The sequence below is a fragment of the Pseudomassariella vexata genome (assembly GCF_002105095.1).
Source record: "Pseudomassariella vexata strain CBS 129021 chromosome Unknown BCR38scaffold_21, whole genome shotgun sequence".
Lineage (NCBI taxonomy): Eukaryota > Fungi > Ascomycota > Sordariomycetes > Amphisphaeriales > Pseudomassariaceae > Pseudomassariella > Pseudomassariella vexata.
Window position 1 is genome coordinate 405,200 of NW_024467976.1, and position 12,662 is coordinate 417,861.

The 12,662-nt window shown below is 49.5% G+C and overlaps 2 protein-coding genes across 2 annotated transcripts; one reads left to right on the top strand and one right to left on the bottom strand.

Moving 5' to 3' along the window:
- Nucleotides 1-4,408: 4,408 nt before the first annotated feature.
- On the top strand, nt 4,409-5,951 carry BCR38DRAFT_355467 (glycoside hydrolase superfamily; the record flags this gene model as incomplete). Its single annotated transcript, XM_040856952.1, has 3 exons — nt 4,409-4,789; nt 4,865-5,306; nt 5,377-5,951. 3 exons carry the CDS (start codon nt 4,409-4,411, stop codon nt 5,949-5,951), a joined length of 1,398 nt encoding a protein of 465 aa, XP_040710422.1.
- A 3,262-nt stretch (nt 5,952-9,213) lies between these two features.
- On the bottom strand, nt 9,214-12,627 carry BCR38DRAFT_490398 (uncharacterized protein; the record flags this gene model as incomplete). Its single annotated transcript, XM_040864518.1, has 2 exons — nt 9,214-12,510; nt 12,559-12,627. 2 exons carry the CDS (start codon nt 12,625-12,627, stop codon nt 9,214-9,216), a joined length of 3,366 nt encoding a protein of 1,121 aa, XP_040710423.1.
- Between the last annotated feature and the right edge of the window lie 35 nt (nt 12,628-12,662).

Sequence of the window (12,662 nt, forward strand, 5' to 3'; positions counted from 1 at the left end):
TCGAAGGCCATGGTGTCTCGGAGACCGATTAGACGCGCCCCCGGCTGGAGCAGGGAGAAGTCCATAAAGAGATCCCACACAGCTTCAGGGAAAGAATGTCAGCCTGGGCCTCACTTGTTAAGAGGACACGAGCTTACCTCCGTAAAATGCATTAATTGAGGCACATGCTATATATAGGGACAGGCTAAGGGGGTTGTGATCGATCCGAAACAGGGACAGAACCACAGCAGTTGCGATTGCAAAGAGATATTTAAGGAAGTTGGCCAAGTGCGGGAAGGCATGTTTCGAGTCCCGATACCGACGTATGCATTGTAGTGCACGCCATATTGCTGGGAGAGCTGCCAGAAATCCGAGGAGGCGGGAGTTTCTCGAGTCGCACTGCATCGGTTCTTCCCAGCGTACAGCGTAAAGACAAAAGAACAGCTCGGTATTCTACGGCATTTTATTAATGACCACTTCGAAGTTGGTAAAGATTAGACTTACAGCCACCGCGTATGCAAGAGAGACGTAGATGTCGCCGAGAAAGAAATCGCGAAACTCAACGGGGAATAGCCCCGCGCAAAACATGCGCGCCTATTTAAAGAGTTCGTCAGTATCTCCCCGAATAACTGAAATACGCAACTTACATGGGCAACAGCAAACCACCTCCGACTCCGCCACCTAAGCACTGGCATCGGCAACAGAATGATACACAATGTTATGAATATCAACAGCACAGGGTAATACAAGAACATCGCCTCATGTCCAATGTCCGAGAAGTTCAACCAGATGAAAATCCCAAACAACAGCGTAAAGAAACTCGGAAATTCCGACAGCTGCCGCCAATCCAAATCATGCCGCGAGTCAAACTCGAAGATAAAAGCATAATTGACCTTGAACGCTGTCCATACCCGGCAGCAGAGGCAAAACCACGCGAACATGTACAGCATGAGGAAATATCCGCCGTAAAACTGTAGAAGGAATCTGGTCTGCTGTTGAACGTCCTCGTCTTCGTCGTGGAGCTTTTGAACACCCCATACCACGCCTTCGACGGCAAAAGTCAGCCCCACACCGATCAGGGCCCCATTCATGAACGCGCTGGTCGATTTGTCGCCTTTGGGTCTGATAAGTTGCCGTAGTTTTTCAACAGCGAGTTTGTGGTTTCCACGCTCAAAGTAGCGGGTGTAGAGGTCTTCGGTGGCTTCGACGTACTCTTCCAGAGCACCGCTGGTGACGAAGTTGGATTTGTTGACTTTGGCGTGCATATAGTGGTAGCTAGGTCTGGTGTTGGGCGAGATGGTTTTTTCGTATTTCTTGTTCAGCTTGCGAAAGGCGGTCCGGTTGAGGAGGGCATAAGACTTCAGGAGTTCTAGGCCGCGGTAGGATTCCTGGAGTGCTATTTTCAGCTTGTGCTTGGCCGTTCGATAGGAGACTTCCTTGGTAGTATTGGATGACACTGATGCTCTTCTTCTTGTATAATCCAGATTTCGGTGCGTGGAATGGGATATCGGTGTAAATGATAGGGTTTGAAGCGCTCTCGAATTGGGACCGGGCTTGGTGATTCTGGACGCGATGGGAAGAGAGAACCGTGGAGTCCTCTCACTCTCGTCTTCTTGTCCCTCATCAGTATCATCATCGGGACGAGCATCCCTCATATGAGAAATCTCTTGAGTTCTTCGATCACGCATGACGTGCAGCTGCTCTCTCAAGGACTCCAATCTTTTCCCTGCCTGTGTCTCCTTCTCCCTGTAGAATGTTTCCACCTTTTCAAGCTCGTTATCCATGAATTTGAAGTATTCACGTGTTCGTACTCGTAATATATCTGTCGGAGTTAAGTTTTCCTCGAGCTTTTGTGTCTGTATCCGAGTGAATGAGTGGCCCACCGGAAGCATGCGCCGCACTTGACTCGGTGTTGGGGTGTCAATATGATCATCGTGTGGAGGTACAGCATTGAAGCATGGCTGTGGTGGTATGGTGAGGGGTTGAAGAAATTTTCGAAGCTCATCCCGTTGACTTGGTTGGGACCTAGGTGACAAGATCTGACTTTGCTGAGACTGGATTGTCGATTGCGTTAAGAGAGGCTTTCCTGGGAACTGAAACATAACTCGCGTCTCTATGATGGGTGATGTATGCGACTGAGCTGTCGGGGAGGAAGTTCCATCTGTTTGTTCATTGGACGACTGACTCAAGGGCTCTTCTTCTTCCGAAGGACCTGTTTGGCCCGTGAGAACTGGTCTGTTTCTGAAGGCTATTCTCTCTTCGCTTCCATCACTCACGCCGCGTCTGACACCATGTGCCGTGAAGGGGCTGGTGAGGATTTCCCGTCCTTGGGGATGCGCTGCTCCATGGTTACGCTGAACTGCACGACCAACAGCTTTGACGTATCGTTTCCCGGCCTTATAGTTGAGGTAGTTGGCTCTCCATTCTAGGGAGTTTTACATTAGTAGGCGTGTAAAAGCATCAAGGTGAAGAGATGTAAACTAAGAGTACATACCTGGAACAAGCTCATGATCAAGCTCCTCCGCAAACTTCATGGTATTTATTGGCAATCAAGATGAGACCGATGTAAAGCAAAAAAGGAAATTCATGATCCGATCAGCAATTAATTCGCAGAACCTCGACGCTTTAAGCGAGTGTTCATTGAATTCGCAAACTAAATTGTAAGGATGTAGTACAATATGTAAGCCATGATCATACTTCGACCAAGCTGCAAATCTTCGATCACCCAGGATTTAGCGCTGGTTACAGCCACCCCAACACAGCGCAGGCTCAACGGCACTTTTCCAGTCCGGCGGCACCTATACTGAGCTGGTTTAGGGCTGACCCCGAAAATGTTAATCCATCTGATAGTCTGCACAGAGCACACCACCAGTTCCAAAATTGGATATCTAGTAGCAATCTTCCATCACGCTTGTAGACTTGGCAACTTAAAACCCTGATCTATCAGCAACTGCGGTCGGTAGATCTCTACTAATTATAGCATTCTTTCTCCGATAGAAGAAAGGCCCAGTGCTCTTACCATCATCTCCTAACTATTAGCCGGTGATCACCTGTCAGGTGCAAATAAGCCACAGTGGCTTGGCCTGGACAGGGGTCGGAAATGTATAACTAGGCTGCTGTGACCCCTCTTCTTTTAGAGAGGGCAGCGATTAACTTGTCGTTATTGAGTCCCCTATACTACGCTATTGGTACCTACCTGGTGACTGGCAGCTTGTTTCGCTTGAGCACTCTCGTCCTTCACTTTGCACTTGAAATCCCGTGACATCACCGCCAGTGACCACTTGACGATGGAAAGAAGCAGAAGCTCGCTGGGGACTGTGACTATATTCAGACACGTAAATGAACGGATCATAAGATAAGAAGCACGATATGCCTATAGTTTCGCATTCTAGCCCAACTGGGAAGCGTAGATAGTTGATTATTGATGTATCGCACATAGGCGAATTTCGACTCAAGCTTTCCTTGCACTTCAGGTGGAACTGATGATTGTAGATGATTAAAATCACTACTGTGAGGTAGTATTCCTAACTTTCAGGAATTTCTGCTACTCAAATATAGCTAGGAGTGGTTTCACATCGTACCTATAGCAAGCACAGTCAATCTCGATTAGGGGGGTAAACCACCAAACAAAGAATTGAATTTTCGCGATCGACCAGAAGATGATCGAAACGGGCTGGCCATGCCTGTTCTCAATTAATTTTTATCTGACGTCGTAGTGCATACCACTGTAATAATACAATCTTATAGAAACGTCTTGGAGCTGCATGTTTCTAGGCACTGAACTTGGGGCTCGGCGAGTATAAGAGTTCCAAAACACTAACAGCATCCGTAACAAGGAGGAAGAACAGTGCACCTGCCATGAGACTATTTGCAGTGCAATCTTGACACCAAAATATACGAAGCTAGTTCATCCGTTGTCAAGCTCTCCTATTGTTCCTCACTGCTGCCGCCACTCCTCTTGCTTTCACAACATAGCCGAAATGGCACCCTGCGCCGATAAATATAGAACGCTCCTTGAGACCCTATTACAAACGAGTAAATTTGACTCGCGATCTGTCGCTCGTTCTAAGTACAAATGGCCTGAACAGCATTCCCCGGACGACCGGTATTCGTTGCTTAGGCTAAACGGGACTTACGTTCAGGGTCTCAACCCCATGATCCGGCAGAGCGGAGACGACCCCCAGATTATTTAAGCGTACAGCTGGATGCGATAGCCGCTAACTATTTTGGGTACCGAGATGTTGCATGCCCAGGAATGACTATATTGTGTCTTTCATTTAGGCAGTATCCTCGATGGCAAGCAGATATCAGAACCCAAGTTACAAAAAGGCATCATAGCCCCCGGATATGCTAACGAATCTCACGTGGTTCACTAGATATTTCTGTCATATCTCAACTCAAGTCCAATTCTCAAACTCTGCAGTCCAAAATGCATCTCCTATCCCTATCAACCCTCCCACTTCTCGCCAGCGCCGGCCTCCTAAGCCGTCGCCAAGCATCCCAGACAATCACCATCAACGTAAACCAAAAATACCAAACCATCGACGGCTTCGGCATCTCCGAGGCCTTCCAAAGAGCAAATAACATTGTCAACCTCAAGGAGCCCAAGCAGACCGAAGTCCTTGACCTGCTTTTCAACACCACATCCGGGGCCGGGTTCTCCATCGTCCGCAATGGCATTGGCAGCAGTCCCAGTAATGCTAATGATTGGATGATCACGTTCGCGCAGGACCCGGGTAGCCCTACTGCGCCGCCGAAGTATAATTGGGATGGGAAAGATTCGGGACAGCTTTATTTTTCACAGCAGGCTGTAAGCTGCCTTCAAATCTTGTCATTCCAGGTGGAACTCGAGAAGCATAGCTAGGCGCTGATTTATAAGTGACAGGCCCAGCGGTATGGGGTGAAAACCTTCTACGGCGACGCTTGGAGCGCCCCAGGCTTCATGAAGACGAACAAAAATGATGCGAACGGGGGCGGTATCTGCGGCACACCAAGTGCGACATGCAGTAGCGGGGATTGGCGGCAGGTATACGCTGACTACCTGGTGCAGTACATCAGGTACTACGCCGAAGCAGGAGTTCCCGTCACTCATCTGGGATTTGTCAACGAGCCGGATATGAGCACCAGCTATGCTTCGATGCAGGTGAATGGAAACCAAGCTGCCGATTTCATCAAGGTGCTGTATCCGACACTGGCCAAGAATAACATGTCGAATGTGGCCATCACTTGTTGTGAGGCGACTGGCTGGAATATACAGTCGCAGTACACTCAGCAGCTGAAGTCGGCGGGAGTGGAGTCGATGGTTGGCGTGATAACCGGACACACGTGTAAGCCACTCCAAGACCAACTTAAACCCCTGAATTAGGCAACGGAAACTAACATATTCCTTTGGTCAAGATACCTCCGGCATCTCAGGAAGCCAGCCCACCACCCGCAAAGTCTGGGAAACCGAATGCTCCGACCTGAACGGTCGGTGGTCGACGTCCTGGTACAGCAACGGCGGCAGCGGCGACGGCTACACCTGGGCGAACAACATCTACACAGGCCTGACCACGGGAAACGTCTCGGCGTACCTGTGGTGGGTCGGCACGCAGGACCGCGCCACCAACAACAATAACAATGAGAAGCTGATCTTGGTGGATGGGCAGAATTACGAGGTTTCGAAGCGGCTGTGGGCGTATGCGCAGTACAGTCGGACTGTCCGCCCTGGTGCGGTGAGAGTCGGGGCGTCGGGGGGCACGGGGCTGAAGACCACCGCGTTTGTGAATGTCGATGGGAAGGTGACGGTTAATATTATTAACACGGGGGGTAGTGCGGCGAGTGTGAGTGTGTCTGGGGTTGATGGGACGAGTGTACAGGCTTGGTTGACGGATAATACGCATGATATGAACGCAACCACTGCGAGTATCACGGATGGAGCGGTAACAGGTTCGGTTCCCGGGAGGGGGATGACTAGCTTTGTTATAACTTGACCGCTAGGTCATCTGGGCATTCAAATTAGTCATTTCAACTATTCAACTGACGCTTGATATAAGGTATGATTGCCTAACAATGGGATATTGACCTACCCGTACGTAGTTTCCCCGAAGGGCCACTTTCGTAAAAGCCGATTTAGTCCTAGCGAAATTTGGGTTTCCCAAGAGGAAATTTTCCGCTGGGCTTAGGTTGGGTGCTAGGAACAAGTGTTGCGTGTGCAGGTTTACAGATCATTAACATTATTCATTGTCATTGAAGCTAGGTAGTTCGTGGAGAGGAATGACGGGATGCTTGTCGTATACTTTAAGTGGAGCACGCCTACTCATGGGAAACGGGTTTGTGGATGCCCTAAGGAGAACAGGTTCATGTTCCGGAAGTAAAGGAGGCCCGCTAGTTGTGGGCAGATTGTCTTCCAGTGGCTGTGGCGATTGACAATGTCCTAGTCGTGGAACGGACCGTCTCTCAATTTGAAACTTGAGCCAATTCAGCTTAAGTAAGATTACAAGCATCAGGATGGCAAATGCTGTTGTTCCCAAAGTAACGTAACCGAAAGTTCGCAGGGGAGACTGGATGCTACAAAGGGCGGCAGATACTAAGGGAGGTAAGAAGATCTATGGGACGCGTAGTTAGTAAATACTTTGAGAGAGGTAGGAGGGCAGCTCTCACGAAGCTCATCCAAGCCAGCACTCTAACAACTTCCGCAGTCTTCTGCTGAGCTACTGCAGACTCTTGAGCTTTCTGTGTGAAGTGCAATGCCAACTATCCAAAATTTAGCCCATGCGGATATTACGCTAAGAAGCAGTACGTATGGGGGGTTGTACTCCACGGTGATGCCTCTGGAAGACAGCCTTATGGTCTTTGTCAAAATCATCCAACTGATACTGAAGCTTCCCGCAACCCATTCCCTATTCCCTTGCTGTACTGCTCTAGGTCTTCCACGTCGATCAGAGGTCGTTACAACTATCTCGGATGAGATTTGACCCATAAGAAACCCAGTCTCGTCAAAATTAGATATCCTCCTCTTGAATTCCATACTTATTAATTGTATTCCATACGAGATAAAACCACGCGCGGTACGCGTCGGGATCTTCGCAGAGGACTCTCTGGTAGTCGATTCTTCGATTAAAACGCGTCCGGAGGTCTGGTTGTCGTCGTACGAAGCTCGAAGCCCAGTTAATACCGACGCGTCCTGCGTCGCGTTGGTGGAGTAGTCGATTCGCCATATCTTCAACACCACTTATTCGAGGAGGAAATGATGGTGAATCTAGGTCGACTATGTAGCGTACGATCGCGTCTTCTTCGGAATAGGTAAGCTTTTGCGTTGGTGATCGTATATCCTGTCGTGAAGTACCGCCGCGATATCGGTGACGTAAGGTTGTATGAGGGATATTATAGATCCGTGCTACGGATCGTACGCTTAGTTTGGGGTTATTTTGAAGCGCTTGAAGCGCTAATTGAATATCGCTTTCTTCCCAATTACGTGCCATTGTAGAAGGTGGAAAATAAGGGATAAAACCTAGGTTGTACGGAAATGCGCGAAAGTGTTCAATTGGACCGTGGGGTACGTTATGAAAAATTGAAGTTTAAGATAACCGGCTCATAGTCCCTCGAGCGCGACAAGGTAGGAGCTAGGACTCCCGGTTTGCTACGACAGAAAACTGGCCCCACTACAGCTCTGATAACCCTGGCGGCATTCACAGGCGACCCAAATCCAATATTGCCCCCAAACCCATAGCCTGTCGGAAATACAACGACCCGACTGGGTCTTGAGTCCCAGAGCAAATGCCTGCTGAAGTGTAGCAACTTTCAGTGGCCCAGAGATCATGTAGAGTACCACTTGAATAAATGTATCTATAGCTAGAAGCCATTTCGCAAAAAACGGTATAGGAAATCCTGTAACACCTTGTGATTTAGTTATATGAAATCAAAGGGTGGCCGCATTGTATTAGTATAACGTAACAGCCGTTGTGCTAACTTCAACGTCTACTATCCGATCTTGCCTCTCAAGAGATGTTCGAGGGAAGTTGAATTCACTCTAACAATACTCCATCAATACTATGTCATGATAGACATAGTTCCAGGCTGTTATGTCAGTATAATACAGGATTATCATGCCAATATGCAGAGGTTGGCATTTGCCCCTCAACGTCTCCAACAAGAGCTTCAAGCTTCGCAACATCCTGGCACTAAAAACCGTCACCTCATCTTTATGTCATGGGCGATCTAAACCTCAACGGATTGGAATTACTCAGAATGGTTCTTGGTCTCACGTTATGTTTTCCGGGGCTATGAAAAGCTGATTCTCCGGCATAGGAGGCTGGGTTTCTCTGTCTAAAATTGAGCACCTGGAACCATCTGTTGGCTGTTACATGTGCATCAGCAAGTTCCCTTCGAGGCCTAAGCCGGTGAAGACAAAGGGACAAGGACAATAACAGTAACACAGTAAGTTGTAGACCTAGTCGTTCATCAACCCCAAGGACCAAGAAAACCAGTCAAGCCCATTCATGAAGGGGGCCCACAGTGATACGCTCCACAAAGTAACAGCCAGCAGAGGTAGTCTGCCGTTAAACAACAATATTACAAAAGACCATTAGGAGTCAACAGAATAGAAACGACCATGCTTATCGGGACCATGCATGCCAACACTCCCGGGTTGCTGCTTCTACGGCCACAGACGTTGTAAGAAGTTAATCATCTTCCTCAGGGGCCCGATGGCTCACCCGAATTCTGCACGTCAACCGGAGCAGCAAACTTGTGGTACCTTCACCCATAAATTGGTCCCCCCATAGGATGAAAGATTGCAATCGTCGCTAGTCTCATGGCTAGCTCGTTTTGTGGATATCAAACTTGGGCTGGTGTGATGTGGTGATGGGGACGAAGACATTGGCTAATAGACCATCTAGAGTATATTCACTGGAGTCCGCTGACCGGGTGCATGACCCTAGATTGTTTGCGTAAAGGATTATTGAAGGTGCTACCTTGCACCAAAGGTCCACAAATATATGGACACAACAACGAGCTATTCGGTGGAGTAGACACTGGGTTCGAATCAGGAGGAAGCAGCAGGGTACTACAATGCAGTCAAGACCAAGTAATGTAGGACATGAGCAACGCATTGCCACATTTGAAGACAAGGAATAAATTTCTTATCTGAAATGGTACAAGCCGTCATCGTGCTTTACGTCTCTGCATCGGAACCTGTCCCGCATATTCTTGTGACCCGAACCATGTTTCGATACATCTACTCTATCAAAATCCTCACTCCACATTCTCAAAAGCAAAAGAAGGTTGCCCAGGCACAGCACTCTCTGCCTGCGGCGGCAACCCCTCCTTGACCCCCTCGCCATCCCCACCAAAGATAGCCCCCTTCTTACCACCCTCCTCAACCAGGACCAAATCCACCAACTTCAGCCCCGCTGTCTTCTTCAAGCCCGGCACCATCTGCTTCAAGATGACTTTCTCATCAAACGCCAACTTCCTTTCCAGCACCTTCTCCGCAGGCTCTCCAACCTGGAGACGTCGCTTGAGCCCCTGTACAAAGGGCATGGCCTTCTTCATTTCGCCCATCTTGGCAATCTTGACATTGAGCTCCTTCTCCTCCTTGACCGACTTGCTGGCCGGGTCCCAAACCGACCGGACCAGGTCGATATACTTCTCCTGCCAGGCGGGGAAGCGGTCCGTGACGAAGACAGTCAGCTTCTTGGGCTTCTTGGGGTCGAATGCAATATCCTTCCCCTTGGCCTTCTTCTTCTGCTGTGCGGCTTCGGCCGAGTTGATGTTGGAAGCCGTGTTCCGCACGTACTCACGCGCTGCAGCTAGGGCAGCGTCATTTGGCGGTACGCTTGGCCAGCGTGCATTGTGGATCGTTTCGGGCTTCTTGAGCACCTCGAGCCAGACGTACTCGGACCAATGCGGTGCTACGACGCAAAGGAGGAGTGATTGGAGCTCGACGTAGCGAAGAGCGAGCTTCTGGTGCATCTTGACGCCTGCTGCGTTGCAAGCCTCGCGGTAGAAATCGCGAGCATTGGTGAAATCGTACAGACCTGCCTTGAGGGCAAGCTTGTAATTTGTTGCCTCGAAATGCCCCTTCGATTCGTTCACGAGTTGATTCATCTCGTTGTCGAACAGGGCGTCTTGGAAGGAGTTGAGTTCGCCAGTGCGAAGCTGATCCTGATCTTTGGCGATTTCCTCACAAAACAGACGAAGGTTGTACAAGCGGAGGACGTTGTTATCTGCGACGTCTTCGTCAAAGTTGGCGTCGGAAACACCATCGCCCGCATCGGCAAGGGCAATACGCGAGGCATCGGCGCCGTACTTCCTCGTCATCTCGTTCAAGGTCATGAAATTTCCAGTGGACTTGGACATCTTCTCGCCATTTAACAGCAAATGGCCATTGGCTCTGATCCCCTTGGGCCAGTATTCGCGAGGAAAGATGGCGAGATGGATGTACAGGAAGAATGTGAGATGGTTCGGTATCAAGTCCTTGCCAGAAACGCGGAGGTCTAGGGGGTACCAGTATTCAAACTCGCGTCGCATAGTTTCGAGTGTCTCCTTGGGAATCTTGGAGCCGGACAAGATCTCATCGCTGAGGTCTCTGCGACAGAAAATGTAGTCCCAGACTTCGTCAGTCATTTGCTCGGCGCCGATGTTGCCTGTGCCCTTCTCCCGTCCGAATACGTCCTTCTGGAGAATGTGAGCAACAGTATAGTACGACATGTAAATGGTGCTGTCGCTCAGACTCTCTACCAAGAACTGAGGATCCCAAGGGAGTTTTGAGCCAAGACCATACGTTCTAGCGCAGGCCCACTGGTTGAGCCAGTTGAGGACACCGTCAAACCCATTTTTAGTCTCGTTGGTGAACGTCTCCATGCCCTTCCCGTCGGTGTTTGCAACCCACTCGAGGGCCGTTTTCTTCCATGACTCCTCGCCGTAGTCGAGGTACCATTGGTCCATCAAAGCAACAATACAGTCGTCACCTGATCTACTGACAACTTTTCTCTCGGGCTCAGAGTATGCAAATGCCTCCCCGGCATCGAAAAGTTGCTGTCTGACCTTGGGTTTGGCAGCCTCCACCTTCTCACCCTTGAATTCGCCAACATTCATGACACCTTGATAGAATCCTTCCTTGTATGCGAGCTCTTTGGCTTCATCAAGTTGTTTGGTATCCTTTGGTGACGAGATTTTGAGCTTCTTCACCAGGAATTCGGCGCAGCGGTCGCCGTATGAAGGCGTAGTAATAATCGAGATTATTTCCAACTCGGCCCATTCCTTTTTGATGCCGTAGTAGTCCGCCTTCTTGGCGAGGTCTGCCACAGTCGCGAAATCATCCGGACTGTCTGATGGAACCGATGTTACAACACCAGTACCCTTTGTAGGAACCACTGTCTCCATGGGCAGAACTCGGACGCCATCCTTGTGAACTGAGAGGGGTGCGTTAACAAGCGTTCCAATAAGGTCGGAGCCTTGTACTTCAGCCACTTTCTCAGCGACGCCCTCTTTTGCAAATACACCTTGGTACGCCATGTTTCGTGCAGCCCGATCTGTTACCAGGTAATAATCCTTCTCGGAGGCTTTGAAGATGCCGTAATTGATTTTAGGTCCGACAAAACAACAGGTCTGACCGTACATCGTCTCGGGTCGCAAGGTAGCTGGAACCATGAACACGGTACCATCGCTTGGTATCTTCCCTTTGAGAGTCTCTTCTGCCTTCGGGGCCCACTCGAGAACCTTCAACTTAAGGGCAGTGTATTCTTGCGGTCCAACAGCCTCCCCTTCTGATCGATCATGGTCCATGCATGGTTGTCCATCCTTAATGGAGTAAATGGTATATCGCTTGCCGAACTTGATCTTCTTCAAATCCTTCAGACGATTCATCTGCCATCGGACAAAAGCGTCGTAGTACGGGTTCGCATCCGTGGTAACCATTGATCTGCGCCAATCGATTCGAGAGCCAAAGTTGGTCAAATCTCTGCGGCACAAAGGGGGGAAGAACTCGAGCCAGTACTGCGGGTCGGCGAAGAGATGGATTTCCTGGATCGGTATGCCGAGTGATTGCATAATTTGGAACTGATACTTCATCTTCACCACCTTTGAAGCAGCCTTACCCTTCTTGCTTACGATTTTCGTCGTGTCATCTCGTCGAGTTTCCGCGGCTGGGATTTCTTCCACGACGGGCTCGTCATCCTCATACCCTTGGAAATCGCGGCCGAATAAGGCTATCTCATTTACCAGCTTGTCTGCGCACGCCTTGATAGGCATGCCGGTACAGTGGAAGCCCATGGGAAAGAGAACGCGCTTGCCCTGCATCCGCGCAAAGCCAGCGTTGAATTCTATCTTGCTCACGGAAAACGTGTGGCCAACGTGGAGGGTGCCATTCATATAGGGATAGGCCATTGTTCCAAAGAACTTGGGATATTTGGAACGGAGTTCTGCAGCGGATATCGAGTGAAGGGGGATCTCGGCGTTCGAGGGGGCGTCAGATTGAAAGACACCATCCTGCTCCCATTTTACCTGGTATTGCTTCTCAATTGCAATGAGGGAGTCACGTTTTTCAGTCTAAGAGAAGTTAATGAAGTTAGAAAACGTGGATTCAGGACTGCTTACGCCTTTCAACTCTTTGGTCTTGGAGACCTGGAGCCCTTCGAGGGCCATGGAGACTGAAGTGGCAGCCATGATGGATCGGGTCGTTTGTAGAACCGTTCCTTCTT